This window comes from Hydractinia symbiolongicarpus, chromosome 4 (assembly GCF_029227915.1).
Source record: "Hydractinia symbiolongicarpus strain clone_291-10 chromosome 4, HSymV2.1, whole genome shotgun sequence".
In the NCBI taxonomy this organism is placed as follows: domain Eukaryota; kingdom Metazoa; phylum Cnidaria; class Hydrozoa; order Anthoathecata; family Hydractiniidae; genus Hydractinia; species Hydractinia symbiolongicarpus.
This window is the reverse complement of record NC_079878.1, coordinates 12093121-12110981: the sequence shown is the minus strand read 5'-3', so window position 1 is coordinate 12110981 and position 17861 is coordinate 12093121. Positions and strand designations below refer to the sequence as shown.

General features: G+C 34.1%; 3 protein-coding genes across 3 annotated transcripts; 2 read left to right on the top strand and 1 right to left on the bottom strand.

The window, feature by feature from the left end:
• Positions 1 to 651: 651 nt before the first annotated feature.
• On the top strand, positions 652 to 2225 carry LOC130641305 (melanocortin receptor 5-like). Its single transcript, XM_057448047.1, has one exon. The coding sequence runs from the start codon at positions 854 to 856 to the stop codon at positions 1853 to 1855; it is 1002 nt and encodes a 333-aa protein (XP_057304030.1). The 5' UTR covers positions 652 to 853; the 3' UTR covers positions 1856 to 2225.
• Positions 2226 to 4188: 1963 nt separating this feature from the next.
• Positions 4189 to 13599, top strand: LOC130642243 (uncharacterized). Its single transcript, XM_057449332.1, has 9 exons — positions 4189 to 5395; positions 5817 to 5877; positions 6663 to 6729; positions 6858 to 6930; positions 8533 to 8610; positions 8871 to 8922; positions 9386 to 9506; positions 9605 to 9835; positions 11431 to 13599. The coding sequence occupies exons 1-9, from the start codon at positions 4401 to 4403 to the stop codon at positions 12441 to 12443; spliced, it is 2691 nt and encodes an 896-aa protein (XP_057305315.1). The 5' UTR covers positions 4189 to 4400; the 3' UTR covers positions 12444 to 13599.
• Positions 13600 to 14888: 1289 nt separating this feature from the next.
• On the bottom strand, positions 14889 to 15935 carry LOC130642242 (green-sensitive opsin-like). The gene has a single exon (XM_057449331.1). It carries the CDS (start codon positions 15933 to 15935, stop codon positions 14889 to 14891), a length of 1047 nt encoding a protein of 348 aa, XP_057305314.1.
• Positions 15936 to 17861: the final 1926 nt, after the last annotated feature.

The window sequence follows — 17861 nt, the reverse complement described above, 5'->3', positions numbered from 1 at the left end:
TACACCAAACAAATTGAATACGAGCAGATATGAGATAGGTCTATCGCTTAAAAAAATACTTTATAATTCATACAAACACATGGTGTTAGAATAAACAAATTATGTGGCGGAAGTGATGCAAGAAAAGACATTTCAACGTTTTTAGGTAATTAAAATTGCATATGGCACGAATATTAATGTTGTCTATATAAAGTGTAAATACACATTTCTGCCTTTTTAACTGGCTTCCTTCATTTTTTTGCTTATTTATTAAGACGTCAGCAAACCATTTGTATCATAGAGAGGTCGCTATGGATCTCCCACGTATATTAATTAATACATCATTATGCGGTGTACCTGGAATTAAACTATTAAATGATCAAAACAGAACACGCTGTGTAACAAATTGGTAACAAAAATACGCACTTATTTAAGTGAAACATGTTTTAACATATCGTATGTCATGTTATCATCAGTAAAAATATTACTACATGAAAGCTGGTCGTAGAAACTGCTTTCGTAATTAGTATCTTCATTGGTGATGCATTATTATTTTACCAAAGATCTTTAATCATAATTTACTAATTAGTTTGTTATTAAGAACACTTAATTTACAGTAAACAGAATTTTGTACTTCCTTGAGAAATTGATAGAAGGAGTTGAATGATCCATGTTATTAACGTTAATTGCTTTTCTATTCTTTCATAAAAGCACAAATTGTATGCCATATCTTTGTTATTATTGTTAGGCTGTAGGAGTTATAACCAGTGTTACAAAAGAAAAGCGGTTTAATTGTAAAATATTAACCTTTCAATCTTGTTTATGAGGTATATCTTTTTTGTAAAGTTATCTGTACGTAGTAGATTAACGAAACATGGCATCATGCAAAAACGTATGGGCACCGACAGGATTATCAATTTTTACAGCAACATCATCCGCTATTTTTGCAATTATCGCCAGTTTAGGGAATATGTTGATTGTGGTGGTCGTTATTAAAGATCCTTTGAAAAAGTTAAGATCACCGTTTTTGTATTTTGTAGTAAATTTAGCAGTAAGTGATCTCATCGTAGGAATGGTGACTATGCCTATCTCTGTGTATACGCATATCACCGAAGCCCTGGTCATTTTGGAGAAATATCCGCTACTACGACGTACACTGCATTTATCGTTCTTTATTTCAGTAAGTGCAAGTATTTTGAATTTAATGGCTCTCTCCATTGACAGGTACATTACCATCACATTTCCTTTAAAACACAAAAAATATTTGTGCTGGAAGAGATGCTGGGCTATATCGGCTGGAATATGGCTGTTTTCGTTGACCGTACCTTTTGCTTACATTAAAATTGGATTTATTGATTATTTACTGGTGTTTACAAACTATGGTATTATTTTAACCTTCATTATTCTGGTGATTACCTATGTTCGAATATACAGATTTCTTCGAATACAAACTGCTAAAATGAAAAAGCAACTCCGAATAACATCTTCATCGGTGGAAGATTCTCATCTGGATCGATGCATGGTGGAAAGAAAAGTCACTCGTGTCTTCATTACCATTCTTGCTATTTTCATTGCCACATATATACCAGCAACAATAATGATTTATATCTTGCAATATTGTAAAACCTGCGATTGTACATTCCGCCATTATTTACGAGATCTGCAGTTTTTACTGATTTCATTAAATAGTTGCTTAAATCCATTCATATATCTACTACGATTTCAGCCGTTCCAAGAATCCACCGAACGTATTTACCGTTCATTTAAACAACGTTTTGGTAATCTGTCGGAAACTACAGATGGTGGTGATAGAGTTACACGTAACAGTTGCACCCAGTTGTCAAATCTATCGAACATAGCAGAAAACAGTACTTGATGATTTTGTTTACTTTAATTAAACTCAAGGAATAACAAGAAAGAATTTTTTTATAAACAAAATTCCCTTTTTTTCTGTTACATAGGAATATTTACTTGAAAGATGTTAAAACACGTAGAAAAATCCGCTTTTTAACATTTTCAACGAAATGGATAACATCGATAACAATGGTTAATTCCCCTTGAATTTGCCTTTACACAAGTTTAAAACAAAGCAAATACATTCCCTGTGATTTTGAAGCCGCTACAGTAAATTTAAACTGTCATCGTTTTATCACATGATTTGTTCTAGCCAATTAGAAATGTACACAAAGGTTTTATAAAATACATAATACAATTCTTATGTTTTATAGATGCTGTTATAGAAAATTTCAGAAAATACAACGTGTACTAGTCGTTAGCCCGTGGAAAAAACCCACTGGGTCGCCCGTCCTTTATTTATCGCATTTCGTGTTTCCATAACAGGACACGCCTTTCTTGGACAGAAAGGCAGACGGAATATGGCTATTATTAAAGAGATGAGTTAATTAGCTACTCGGTGACATTTGTGTGTCAAATTTCCTAAGAATAAGTAGCAGGTATTATGTTTGTTCCTTACACGTCTGAAAGAAACTATAGGTTCCAAAGAAAAAAGTTTTAAGAAAAGACTACTGGTAGTGTCTTAGGTTTTTTTCGGGGACTATGGGTACTTACAAAGTAACATAGAAATTACTGTTTACTTTGCCACGCATCTGAGTTGTCATTATCATTTTGAGTTACGTTTTAGCAGGGCAGCTTCAACTTTTTGTATGAAATGAATAAAAAATCATGGTTCAGTTACAAAAAATAGTCTTAAAAGATACACAGGAATTCACTCCTCTGAACAATCACAAACCTACAGCGAGCATTATAATAATAAAAGAAAGCTAAATTCATTAATTCAAGAGTTTCACATCCTTATTCAACAATTTTTAGTTGTGATAATATAATATAAAAGAAGCAATAAAAACATGTCAGTCCAAAGTCCTGCTAAGGGGGAATTACATGCTTCATTTTATAAACATGTGAAAGTTCCAGATTTAAGATGTGGCTACGGTATGCTTATTCCCTAAAATGGAATAATTGTAGAGATGAAACTTACGATTACCCAAACCAAATTTTTGAATTCCCGCCCCCAAAGGCGTAGGAAATTCTTTAAAACCGTCGTTTTTTTCTTTTGGAGCTTTTTTTGAGAAAAAATCAACCCTGGGATTTCACATTCCTTTGAGAGGAGGATAGTATTGGTTTCCAACTGCTAACTGACTAACTAACTAACCCTGTCCCAAATGGTCAATTGCAACGTCACAGATTTAAACTTCGCACCCAAACTCCCTAAGTACTGGGAAGTCATCTAAATGACGTTTCAGGCCAAAAATGGTATTTGTTTTCGACAAAATTTGGCACAGTTAAGAAAAAAAATGCTGAACATAATAGTGACATTATAATTTTGATTTTTGTCACCTAAATGTCATTTTAGGCTAAAATTGGTCCAAAAATTAAAACTACTTTATTTTCAACAAAATTTGACACAGTTAACAAATAAAGTATGCTGAACATGATGGTGACTTCAAAATTTTGTTTTTTGCCACCTTAAATGTCATTTTAGGCCAAAATTTGTCCAAAAATTAAAAATTTACTTTATTTTTGACAAAAATTAGCACAGTTTATAAAAAAGTATGCTGAAATGGTTGCATCAAAATTTTGATTTTTTGTCAACTAAATGCCGTTTATGACCATAAACGGTTCAATCGCAAGACTTTTAACCATAAATGATAGGCTGTATTTTTGTTAGCAATTTCTTTTAAAATGTGAGTTTATTATGACATGTTTCGTTTTGTTTGCGTTTGTTGTAAGATATAATGTCACTTGTGTGCTTTATCTTCAGAGCTTCATGGACCAAATATCTTCGAATGTTTGGCACGATAACACAACGAATTAGCAGGTTGTCATCAAATATTTTGGTAGCGAGCGGAAATTCTTAGAGAAAAGGAAAACGGCAACTTTGTTTTTATGGGGTTTACCCTTATCTGCTCATGCACAGTTAAAAAACAATAACATTCTCTCCGCCGTAGATCCCTCTGTCCTTGTTTCGAAAGGTCGCTATTGTCCAAATGCAAGACGTGTCGTCATTTAGATGTATTATATTTTACAATTGACCATGTCACATTTGTAAAAAGGCATTTTTTAATACGATGCCATGCTCGCCTAATTGCTTATCTTGTACATGCTGCTGTTTCTTCTATATTTCCCTATTGGAAACCAAACGGAAATACCCTTAGAAAGTAATAGAGAACATTAATACTTTTTAATTCTCTTAACTACCTTTGTTTAATACAAGCAAAGCACATCATCGAATCAAAGCTTTAACTTTTTCTTAGGTATCTCGGTTTAATATGAGCTAGAGGTATGTCAAAGCTCTTTGATTTACGTATTAGTAATGACATAGAAATCAACGTAAGAAGTATAACCTTGTAGTAATTTTACTTACAATAGATTACACACAACAAGAAACTGTAAAGAATTTAAATATGACTTCTTGTAGTGGCGTGTGGGCACCTAAAGGATTGTCGATTTTCACAACAGCATCGTCCGTTCTGTTCACGCTTACTGCTACTGTGGGAAATGCGCTGATTATTATAGTTGTTGTTAAAGACCCTCTTCGAAAATTAAGATCACCTTTTTTGTATTTTATTGTAAACTTAGCAATAAGTGATCTTATTGTGGGAGTGATAACCATGCCAATATCTGTGTACAACCACACCACTGAGAGTTTAGATATAAAGGAAAATAAACCTTTGAAACGGCGTATACTGCATTTATCATTTTTTATATCGGTTACAGCAAGTATTTTGAATCTGATGGCCCTCTCTATCGACAGATACATTGCTATAACATTCCCTTTGAAGTATAGAAAATATTTGAGCTGGAGAAAATGCTGGATTACATCTGCTGGTATATGGTTGTTTTCATTGACTGTACCTTTTGTTTACATCAAGATTGGATTTATCGATTACTTAATGGCGTTTGCAAGCTATGGAATACTTTCAGCCCTTATTATACTAGTTGTAACCTATGTTCGCATATACAAATTTCTTCGGGGACAAACTGCTGACCTGAAGAAACAACTGCGAACGACTTCAACAGCTGCAGAAGAATTTCGTCTTAAGCGTTTAATTATGGAAAGAAAAGTCACTCGTGTTTTCATTATCATTCTTACTATTTTTATTGCCACTTATATACCAGCAACAATAATGATTTATATCTTGCAATATTGTCCACACTGCGATTGTACATTTCGGCATTATTTACGAGATTTTGAATTTCTACTGATTTGTTTAAACAGTTGTTTAAACCCGTTCATATACATACTTCGGTTTAAGCCGTTCAGACAATCAACACAACATATATACCTCAAAGTTAAACAAGGGTTATTGAATCAGCAGAAGTATTCTGATGGTGGTGACGGAGTTGTTGGTAACAGCAATACCCAGCTGTCAAATTTATCAAACGCTGCTTTAAAATAGTGCTAGGTGGCTTCTCAAAACTTGTTGTCTAAAAGATGCCAGTCAAAATATGTTTAAACGCGAAACACAATTGTGTTCTATATTGAATTTTTAAATTTTGTAATAAACCCATTTCACGTAGAGTGGTTGTTGACGGTGTGTATGACGACTCTGAAAATAAACTGTATGTATAAAGATATGGGTACGAAGAAGTTAAAAACACAATAATTAGTTTATTCCATAAACCAGAAGAATTGTAATAAGTTTAGCTGGTTTTTAACTTTCTTTTAACTCCACGGCAGAAATTTTCGAAACCTTACTCAACAGCGTGTTCCAAACTCTTTCATAGCCATTTGACTTAAGGTATGTCAAGCTCTAAGTTGACGAAATGCAAGAAATAATAAATTAAAGAAACTTGTTACAAAGTTCGCAACGTTGAAGTGAAAACGCTGAAATGGAAACAAAAACAAAAGATTGGAAGGTTGCAATCCATTTTGAATTAGTTTGTGGCTAGACCGTTAAGTAACTCACAATCATCTTAGGACGTCAAAGAACAGTCAGTATTATTTTTTCCACAGATTTTTCTGTTAATATAACTAAAACCACGATGCTGAAATCTTCAAAATATTATATCTACCAACAGTTGAAGTTCTATATGCCGGCGTATCTATACGCAGGCATATAGAACTTCATTTATAGAACTTTCGATATAGAGGGAAACAGGTAACCTAGGGGGTAATGGACATGGTCTATAACACGTAAAGTTGATTTTCCTCCTATGTAGTTATAGAGGAAGTGAGGTTTCCAAAATTACTAAATTTTTACTTATGCTAAAGATACTATGGTTTAAGGAATTTTTTTTTAAATTATGTTTAATTTTGATTGGTGTTTGTCTGGCCGTTTAAATATTTGAAATATTAGGGCCTTTTTTGAACAATTTTGAACAAATTTCTGGATCATTTGTTTGAAATGAAGTAAATCATGAAATTATTTTTGCATCTTATTTTACGTTAAAAATCGACAAATTCTTTCCCACGTTTGAGGCTCATATTTGATTACCCATATTTAAAAATGTACAAAACAAATATTAAGCTTAGTATTGAAATTTTATGTGGTTACAATAGATTATCTTTACTGTGGCTAGGTGATGTGTAACTTTTTTATTGCTCATGATAACTTTTAGAACTTTCACAGAAACTTATTCAGCAAGTTAAAAAAAATCAGGATGACTGACTGTTTTGGGTAGACGAGGTAACGAAGGGCTGTCGTATGTGTCTTTTTTTATAGCAAAGTTGCGGAAAATTTATTACGCCTGAAACACAAGTAAGACGGAATGTATTGATAGCACTTCATTGTGTGTACTAAACCCTCATTCTAGTGTCATACACGATTAATCCGTGAAATTTCACGAAAGTGTATTTCGCAAATTGACTGTTTTTGCTATGACAGGCTAACAACAGGTTGCCTGTGTTTTTATTTCAGGTGAAATTGCTGGGAAGTTAATTTTGGTAAAGTACAATACACTCAAAATGCTGTATTGGATATGCGAGGTGCTGTATTGGATTTGCGAGATACTGTATACCTGTACTAAAGCTCTCCACTTGGACGTGACAGACATGATTTATCTGAACTTAAGCGCTCAACCAGGCCTTTAACGCTGAGTTACTCAGCTAGTTTCTTTATTAATGCCCCTGTTCTGTCTTTTTGTCTGTCCGCAGGAAAAATGTCGTGCTACGAAACACGAAATGTGATATATAAAGGCCGGTAGAACCCCTGGATTAATCCATACAGGCTACCAACTAGTCTATTATAACCCTTAAACTGTCTGTTTATGCGCGAGACAAAGTCGTGCTACAAAATACGAAAAGCAAATGCGATATATTTTATCCACTTTTTAGCGACGGACGAATTTCTGTAAAATTTGACATGGCTTAACAACAAGTTAACTAATAACAAGGAATTTACATGGTTAGACTTATCGCGGTGAATTAAAAACAGCTTAACAGTAACTAAAATTCCCGGCTAATGAAATCTCGTCATTTTATCACATTTTCGGTTATAAAAATATAACCAAAAGTTTTATATACAAAATATGGTTTTTAGGGATGTCTTATACACGCCGTGGTAGAGAATTGTGACAACCACACCCGTTTTACTATGCAGAGAAATAAACAACTATTATTTACATCATTTGACGAAAATTAACGTAGTTTTGTGCCGAAACGTGCAACGTATAGTGGAACCCAGTTTTTCTAAACGCTTTGGTATTAACAAAAATGCATATTTCCTTTGGAAGGAGCCGGGTGCTAAATTGCTATCTTGTTAAAAAACATTGAGAAAAATTGAGAAAAATATAAAAAAACAGGACGCGCATCATCCTGCATTTCATTGGAAGTATTCATTTCTAAATTTTCAGCTATATAACTTGTTTTGTTTTTTTAATTTTCCAACGAACTAACAATAAAAAAATCCTAGTTTTTTAGTTTTGTTTTTTTTGTTGTGGGTAATCACTAATTCTTGTCTGCGATTATTCAAGTTAGGGTCTCAGTGAGACCTGGTCAGAGGTTGGGGTAAAAATACCTTACTATATTAGGTTAGTTAGCATATAAAAAAACCCATGACAAACTAATTAAGATAGCCGCATTATTTATGTAAGATCACGTGATTTATTGCTGAGGTCAGCAAAACTTCCAGAAATTGGGGTATATTGATATGTTGCAACACACAATCTCCAAAGAGACTTTAAATGATCCAAATCACCATTCTCGTCCCCAACTATCTTTAAATAAAACCTCGAAAGTAGTTTTAGACCCGTCTGGTCACGTGATGAAATAGGGGATGGTTTTCAAAGTGTCTTTTTATTATAATACAGCAACCTCGTTCCCAGCGCCTAATGTAACTTTTTTACATCGATCGCTGTTCAGATGTCAGAAAAAATACAAGATGCCTTGGGCCGAGGTTGGGTTTTCAGTGTTTGGTTTGGAGCTTTTTCTTAGTGTATGAGTATTAGTTTGATTTATTGCTGGATATTTAGGGATTGAAAAGTTTTTACTGTTTTGACATTAGTGTTGAAATTTTAGGTAGCGTTTTAGAACATTCTTTATATTTTGTTTCCGGTTTAGTGCTTTTAATTTAATGTTTAATTATTATATTTAAGACGTCATTGTGCGTGTTTCAGTGCTTTTGATATTCTGTTGGGACTTTCAGATGTTATTATTCTCTTGGTGGCTTGCTTGTAAGTATATAATTATAAATAATATTGTCTGAGACTTTGTGCTTAGCTTTAACAAGTATTATCGTTCAATGTGTCAATGCTGTTAGCAAGAAAATGACGCATAACGAAAATGGCAGAATAGCAATGGAATAGAAAATGAATATGTTAAGAAAAACCAATTACAAACAGCATTAACAAAGGCAAACATTAAACATTAGAGTCATGCTTTGGTAATAAAAATTTTTGTTGTAACTAATTTACAATTTCATTTACAATTTAAGTAGAAAACACCAGAATATATTCACCCCAGAAATACAAAATTTATTCACAAGCGTAGATTTCCAGGCAACATCCTGCTAAAGTCAGGTTTATAGCTAGCCTTATCTATTTCAAAGTTTTTATTCAGCTTGATATATTCTTATTTATTTTTATGTTGCGGTTGTGGCTGCTTAGGTAGCTAGCTCTGGCTAAAAAGAGAAAGTAGCCAAATGCAGTTTGGCTACAACAAAATTCTTTATCAATAATTCTTAGGCTGAACGCAGTGAGATAGCTACACCACTATTACTGTCATAAATTGCTTAGTGACTGTTTTAGCTGGACGGGGTAACGACGGGTTGTTTCTTGTGATTATGTTTATACCGAAGCTGCGATTTTTTTTTGAAAAGAGTTAAGCTTTGGGGAGACGATGCGATGTTTTTCCTGTGCATGTAATGCGATTTTGTTACATTGCAGGATCAAAAAGTCGCTCTCGTCTCGCCACCTGTGCAACAAAGTTATCGCTTTCTTCACTCAATAGCTCAATATGGTTGTGCAAAGAGCAGCTTTCATAGCGTCGTTGTTTGACGAGGAAGATGAGAAAGAAAGAAGAAGAAATAGAATAAGGACTCGACCATGGATCGTAAAAAGACAACAATATGGTGTGTTTCTTACTCTATTCACAGAGTTAAAGCTAGAAATTATAGCCTTCAAGAACTATCTGAGGCTAGATAAAACACAGTTTAAAATGTTGTTACAGAAGGCATTCTTGATGTATCTATGCCAATAATTAAAGAACTGAGAATTGAATATTTGACAACACCAAACACTGAATATGCCTGGTTGGATATTTCGAATAAATTCTTCCTATGTTGGAGTTTTCCGAATGGAATTGGTGCTATAGATGGGAAGCATATTGTCATCAAGAAACCATCTCACTTTTGCTCTCACTATCGGAACTATAAAGGTACTGACAGCATCGTTTTAATGGGTATGATAGGCCCATAATATGAATTTTTGTTCGTTGATGTTGGAGTAATGGGAGAAATTCTGATGTTGGAATTCGGGGAAATTGTGCTCTAATGTATGTATTAGAGTCCAATTGTACTTATCTCCCTGTTACTGCATCGTCGTTTAATGATACTGTATGTTTATACGAGTGATGATGCATTTTCCTTATCCTAGCAGATGATGTAACCTTACCCTTTCAAAAGTCTCAGTTTTGTTAAAAAGATTTTCATTGCTTGTCCATGGCGTAGTCGGTTAGCGCGTCGTACTTATAAGTCAGTATCGACAAAGACATACGAAGAATTTCTGAAAACATTGTATACTTGCAAATCGCAGGCGTGTGTATCGTCTATTCTTACTAGAGCCAGATAAAGTTAAAACGATAACAGCTGCTACCATAGACCTTCTCAACTGGTTAAGACGTTACACAGATGCCGGAAAACTTTTGTTTCTTTCTAACGAATTTTATCTATTCATGAGACGTCTTTTCATGGTCTAACTGTTCTAAAGACATCCGTTCGTTTTTAGGCGTTTTTGTATCTACTAGATACATAAGTGTTTTTAAGTAGTGGTTATAATTTACAACTGACGCGAACCATCACGAACTTTATGATTTGATCCACCAGGAATTCAAACAATAAAATATGGATTGCCAAGGTCTATCTAAAAACTGTTTAGTTAAAAATTGACGAATGGGTGTGCATATTACCTTAAACCAAGATGCCTTTCTTCGGGCACTTATAATTTTTAGCTGATGATAATCTATTTTGGAATTTTGGAATTGAGTGTCGTTTTGACAAGTGCCTAATAGAAATGCCTTCTTTGCAAGCACTGTGTTACGTACAATGTTTTTGTTCTTCAATAGAGCTTACCTCCGAATTCGAACCTAATAAAACGCATTTCCACCCCTATTCGTAAGCACCATCATTTTTTTTTAATATTTTGTTTATGTAATATCCATAACAACAGACATGTAGGGCTTTTTGAAATGTAAGAGTTTAAACTGATTTTTTTGTACACAGACATAAATTAGGATACTCCACCTTCGTTCCCAGGGATGTTGTGGCATCTAAATCTAAAAATGTTAAAGCCTTCTGTAGAACGAACGATGTCATATCCATAAAAAAGATGCTGCGCAAAATAGCTTTCAACTAAATGTGTAGCAGACATGATACATCGACCTTGCTTAGCTGACAGCGTACCTCAGGAGTTCATCTCGAAAATAAAAAATACTGAAGTAACTTTATCCTAAATGTTTATCTAACCAAAAATTGAGGGAATTTTGTTTTTTTAAACGTGCGCGCAGCTATAAGCGTTTCACTGAATGTACAATACAATTTAGTAAAACAGAGTGTTTGATAATGGTTTAAAGTTTAATCTCATTAAAAAGTTATCATGTCATCTTGAATACCCTTGACTGCATTTTCTTATTTGAAAATCTAAGAAAAAGACATTCAAAACTTGATCTTGTAACACGACACCGCATTATAACGTTTTGTTTACATAAACATCGAACAAAGTTCTTGAAGTAAAACCAATATAGAAAATTATATTTGGTGTGTCCTGATTAAAACCGAGTATCGGGTGAGAAAATGTCGAGGATGACATGCAATGGTGTCTGGGCTCCCAAAGGATTGTCGATCTTTACAGCAACATCATCTGTTTTTTTGTCACTTGTCACTAGTATTGGAAATGCTTTGATTGTCGTGGTTGTTGTTAAAGACCCTCTTCGAAAATTAAGATCACCTTTTTTGTATTTTATTGTAAACTTAGCAATAAGTGATCTTATTGTGGGAGTGATAACCATGCCGATATCTGTGTACACACATACTATAGAGAGTTTGAGAATACTGGGAAACGATACAGTCCAAGTATTTCACATGAGTTTTTTCATATCAGTTACGGCAAGTATTTTAAATTTGATCGCCTTATCGGTAGATAGATACGTGGCGATCACATTTCCGTTAAAGTACAGAAAATATTTGAGCTGGAGAAGATGCTGGGCTATATCAGCTGGAATATGGTTGTTTTCGTTGACCGTACCTTTTGCTTACATTAAAATTGGATTTATCGATTACTTAATGGTATTTGCCAACTCAGGTATCGTCGTGGCGTTAATAATTTTGGTGGTGACCTATCTCCGGATTTATAAATTTCTAAGAGTTCAAACTCGTAATATGAAGAAGCAACTGCGAACAACTTCAACGGCAGCCGAAGAATTTCTTTTAAAGCGGTTAATTATGGAGAAGAAAGTGACTCGGGTGTTTATTATTGTTTTGGTTTTGTTTATTGTCACCTATGTACCAGCAACGATAATGATTTATATCCTACAATACTGTCCAGACTGTGATTGTACTTTTAGGCATTACCTTCGCGATTTAGAGTTTCTATTGATAGCATTTAATAGCTGTATGAATCCGTTCGTCTACACGATGCGTTTTAAACCATTTCGCCAGTCTATAGGATGTATATATCGTTCTTTCAAACGATTATTCATAAAAGATATCCAGAAACCTCACAGTAGCTCTGTCATTAACAGCAATAATGTTCAATTGACGTCAGCAAGTGCGAAAACAGAAGTTACGACATAGACCACAATGATTTTCCTTTGTCTATATGATACACGTTATTTTCACGTTAGGACGGATTTAGTTATATTTACTCTATAAAATTAACTTCACTGTCTTATTATGGAGAGAATTTTTAAAGAGATTCATACTAAATAATGCATCTTATTATTGAGATTATCAGTGCTACTATATTCTTTCAAGACATCATGACAAATCTCATATTAACATGCATATCCATGCATGTATGGACATATACTCACAAGCAACGGCTTTAACATATGCCTGGATGTAATACTCAAGCAAATATTCGCTGAAACTGCTAGTTATAGTTTATACTAAATGGCTATGTATTATTTTTAACCACGTGACGTCCTCTATCAGAACCAAATCAGTGGTACTGGGGATTGTAAAATAGGAGAAATGCTCCCCAGAGTATAAGCCACCGGACATAAGTACACTCCCTTGGCCCGCTTGAACACATACACCCTTTGATTTAACCCTCCCTCCCAATTCTTTTGTATCACTTCTGAAGCGTAATGTTTGATGTGCATCACGTTAGTTGTCATGGTGACTCATTAATTAACAGGTGGGTGGAAAAGCAATTGAGATAGAGTCTCTAGTTCCAAAGTTTACCTTACACCGTTTCAGCCTGTTTTCGGGTTTGGAAATTTATAATAACTTAATTTTGGATCCGACCTCCTCTTGCCTTCAGAGCACATCCAATAAGCCCGGCCTAAATAGGGTTAAGTCTGAGAAAATATATGTGTTATGTTTTTCTACTCGCGAAATTTTATGACAGGGGAGTTTATACCTTGCATATTGTGTTATTTTTTTATTCACAAAGTAAAATTCAAAAGTTCTGACTCGTAAAAGTTTGTACTCTTAAAGTAGGCGATTGGTACATCCACCTAAGTTCACATGTAAGTTTCTTTAGTTTTATTATGTAATAGCTTACAACTTAACTCTTCTTAACAAGCATGTGTCTTTTTATCTGTGTAAGATATGATATGTATATAGGGACATATTTTTTCGAAATAAAAAAAAATTATATTTTCTTTTAAAATAATATTAAAAAAGATATGAAGAAGAGAGAGAACTGTTAAAGAATCGGCAACATTATTACGCTTTGCATCCGAAAAACTATCTTCCCCTTTTAGCTTCTCAGAAAGTAGAAGGACTCAACATTAGCTTAACATTGACGGTATAGTGGTGATGATAGATTTTCTCCTTCAAGTTTGACCTATATTTTAATTCTAGTATCCGTGTATCGCCTTAACAGTCTCTTGACAACAATCTGATGTCCTAAATATATTAAATCAACATATAAAGGAAAGAATTAAATTATTTTGATCCAATGTTGCCTTACTTATCAACTAGCTGTGTATAGAAAATGGATAGCTAGAGAGTACCATAGAGCTGCTACAAGTAATCGATATAATACTAGCCGTTAGCCTGTGGAAAAATCCACAGGTTTTCCCGTCCTCTTTATACCGCATTGCGTGCGTCTCGCTACTTGCGCAGCTAAGCTACCATTTTGCGTGACGGACAGACGTATACGGGTATTCTAATATAGATAGTGCGTAGCATTTATTCCTTTATTAGTGATAACAAAATTTCGTCACACAGCAGGATAACTTATAGACACCGTAGCCAGAAAGTGAGAAAACTACAGATGAGAATATCCTTTTTATCATGAGTTTTAAGTTATATAATAAACTGTGGAGAAGGAGGATCTGAGATGAAAACAATGGCAATCTTGAAAGCGACACCTCCTTAATTATACTAATTTAAATTTGATTTGTAAATTGTAAATTCAAGAAAACACCACGGGTATCTTCTTCTCCCTTCATTTAATAAATAGCGCGGCATATATAAGGTCTAAAAATTACATTTTATTTTGAAATTTTAGAATTTTGATGTTTTGACTTTAGTATCATATTCAACATCATTAAATTAGTGTGTGTATAAATTTTAACCCAATACGACATGTGAAAATGCTGTTTTAGTGGTGTTAATGTTACCGTCAAAATTTTATTTTCTACCAGAGTTCAATTAGGAAAAAATTAAGAAACCTGTTGTAATGTTTGCTGTATAATTCTGATTCCACATTCTATTAAGTTTCAGGTGAGGATTTCAAAAATCGCATTCATTCTGTTTGAAGTTTTTTAGAAATAGCAGTGGTACACTAAATAAAACTAATTCAGGAAAGGTGTAATTTTCCTATTGTAACTAAAATATTCGCCACTCAAAATTATGTTTTAATTGCCATCAAGTACCATTCTCGACCCCAAAACTCTTTAAGATAAACAGGTTTTAATCTCAAAGAGCTCTGGGGACGAGAATGATCAAGTACAGATTACTAAAACTTTAGATTAATAATTCGTAGCCAAACATATCGCTGCAAGACCCTCACATGAACACTTCAACAACAAAATTACAAATGAGAGAATTTTTATAAATTCAATATTATCTTCCGTAGTGTTCTTTCTCACCATTTAGTTCTGAAAACCTTGTTTCAGTTCTTGAACAAGGCATGGAACACATTGCATTTTCATCAGGCGTGGGACACACTTCGTCCGTAATTGATATTTTATTACAGCTTCGAATGCTGCGTATTTTAGACATGAGAATTTGATAAATAGCCTTGGAAGTCTTTCTGAATTCTTTACTTATAATCATAAATATCAAAGGAGTCGATGCACCAGAGGATTGAGAAATGACTTTAACAGCCAACCAAACATGACTATTCGGTGGCTCTGAAGTAAACACCGCATGAGCGATAACAACGCCATATGGAAACCAGGTCAATATAAATATAAAAGCCATAGCTAGAATCAACCTTGTATATTTTTTCTCCTGCCTGCTATACACTGTAATCTTTTCTTGTTGGAAAACGCTAGTACACCTTTGGCGATCTTTACGGAAACGATCTAATGTTAGTATGGAGCAAACGAATATTACGGCAGACGGTAGCAGCAGTATAAAAATCCAAATAAGTATGATATAAACTTTCAACTGCATAGTATCCGTCGTGACGGACAAACTGCAACGTCCTCCTTCGGCAGTGAATCTTGCTATGCCAGTCATAGGTAGCAACGCGAAACACAAAGAATAAATCCAGCAGAAAGCTATGCATAAGTAACAGGCAGCCGTACTTGAATATACCTTCAATGCTATGGCTGGCTTGCAAGCACAAACGTAACGGTCAACGATAAGAAATGCTAGATGTGTGATCGCGTTAAACTGAAACGTTGTCAGTATACACTTTGAAATAGTGCACCATACATCAGTTCTGTAAATTGTACCAGATAAAACGTTGTACACTTCCATTGGACCACTGACAGCCGATCGAAACGTGTCGCATATTGAGAGTGACAACAGTAATGAATCGCGAATTGTTCGCTTTCGAAATCGTGCGGCAATCGTGGCGATCATTGCAACGTTAAATAATATAGATAAGATAAGAATAACAATGAAACAAGAGATGAATAAAATAGCTAAAGCGTCAACCATGATTGTTTGTTAAAATCAGTTCATTCATTTATTTTGTTCAGGCTGTTGCGTTAGGTTTCTAAGCAATTTTGTTTTTACCAACAAACTGAACTTTGAAGCGAAAGCTTTTCATTAGCAGAAGATTTTAATTTAAATTTATATTTTTATCAAGCGGCACTACCTCCTGATATGTTTCTTTTTTACATAACTTAAAACAAGTCTGTAAAGATTTTCAGGGGGTGCTGTTTGAGGATTAATATAAGTAATAAAAATTACAGCTGATAAAACAGTTTTTATATCTGTTTTCTGTGAACAGTTTATTCTTTGAAAAGTTTGTTTATTTAATCAAGTGATTTATAAATGTCGCTGTTCATTAAAAAAAAACGAAGCCCGTAAAATAGAGTTTGAACGATAATCAATTAGTTAAACAGGTATCAATGAAGTTTTTCTCTTCCACCTTTTAAGTAACGAACACGTTGTTTCATCATCGTAGCAGTGGCTATTAACAGAACACACTGTTTAACCCTCAGCTGATAAAATTTAAAGGCAATCCCGGTTCTATCTCCCAACTGTTGAGCAAACTTAAACTTAGATTTAAAACAAAGTAACCTATTATGTTTTGGTGAATATAAGATTTCACCTGACATCCTTCCACAGATCCTGACTATGTTCCTAACTTAAATGACATCTGCTTTGTACTTATACTTATCTGGTATTATGTCTAATTCTTGTAAGCAATACCACCATTACCATTTAAAAGTAATTCCTTCAAAACCTCATTAATCAAGTTTCTGCACTCCATAAATACAAGACATGTTACCTAGAAAGTAAAAAGAAAACGAACTGCGCTGTTGGACATAAAATACTAGCAAATATCTTAGGGTCGGTTATCCTTGTCAAAAAATTATGGCTAAAAGCAGTTCCCAGGATACTTTTCAAATTTTTGAACCTGCAGCAGCTAACAAATGCTCCACAACAAGTAGGCTGTGTAACTTTCACTTTTAGCAGATGTATTAGCCTCATGAAGAACGTTTAAAATACGCTAAACATCCCGCATAGCAAACAAGGTATAAAATGAAAGAGAACACAAATTATACTGACATCAAAAGTAAATTATCAGCGTTAAGTGATTGGTACGCGTAACGCAACCTCGTCCCCAGTTTTTTTTTCCTTTTTGACATCAAGGCGGGCGGCGAAATTACTTGTTTAGACGTCAAGTAAGCGCTAGTTGGTTTAATTTTGCATTTATTTTATTTAATTGTGCAACTGGCAAGATTGAGTGAACTTTTTAATTCAACTACCAAGCTTACTTAGTTGTCCCGCTCATTTGAAAATTTCTATTTTTTTTATATTTCAGGGAGGCAGGGGTCTAAATCGTGCAGTCTGAGAATCTAAAAAACTGTCAGCAGTAACCGTCTAATTAGCTAATGCAGTCTAATAAGGTTATTGTGTGTTTTGCTAAACATTAAAAATTTAATAATTAAAGCCAAACTTTCTTAACACACGAGACAAACATTTGTCATACAAACTCGGAATCATTCCGTTTCGCATATCGGATAGCTTTGAAACCGTGTGAACGAGAGGCCTATCCGTAACAAAAAAAATTTCGGAACAACATCTATCTGCAATGTGTGAACATAGTCTTAGTGTGCAAGCGCAGCAGCAAACGATATCGGATAAAGTGACGAAAATATCTGAAAATATTTGCTGGGACACTCAGACAACTTGTTCGAACCCTGTTAAATTGTGTTCAAATCGGGACAGTTGCAAATACTTTTATTGTGTTTTTATTCCCTATTTCTCCCGCTCAGTTATACGAAGAAGCTGTTTTCAATTTTGAAAATAAGTCACGGGTCGTCAAAGGTAGGCTAACTAGCTAAATTAAAAAAAATACATTACATACCTTTAAAACCTTAGCAGCCAATGTACATAATTTCAGGTTGTGTT

What these genes read in the sequence shown, in the direction of transcription:
- LOC130641305 (XM_057448047.1), top strand. Translation starts at nt 854, where the DNA reads ATGGCATCATGCAAAAACGTATGGGCACCGACAGGATTATCAATTTTT.
- LOC130642243 (XM_057449332.1), top strand. Translation starts at nt 4,401, where the DNA reads ATGACTTCTTGTAGTGGCGTGTGGGCACCTAAAGGATTGTCGATTTTC. An exon ending in ATTCTCTTGGTGGCTTGCTT is followed by an intron (nt 8,611 to 8,870) that starts GTAAGTATATAA and finishes TTACAATTTAAG; the next exon opens with TAGAAAACACCAGAATATAT. An exon ending in TACAAAATTTATTCACAAGC is followed by an intron (nt 8,923 to 9,385) that starts GTAGATTTCCAG and finishes TTCACTCAATAG; the next exon opens with CTCAATATGGTTGTGCAAAG.
- LOC130642242 (XM_057449331.1), bottom strand. Translation starts at nt 15,935, where the DNA reads ATGGTTGACGCTTTAGCTATTTTATTCATCTCTTGTTTCATTGTTATT.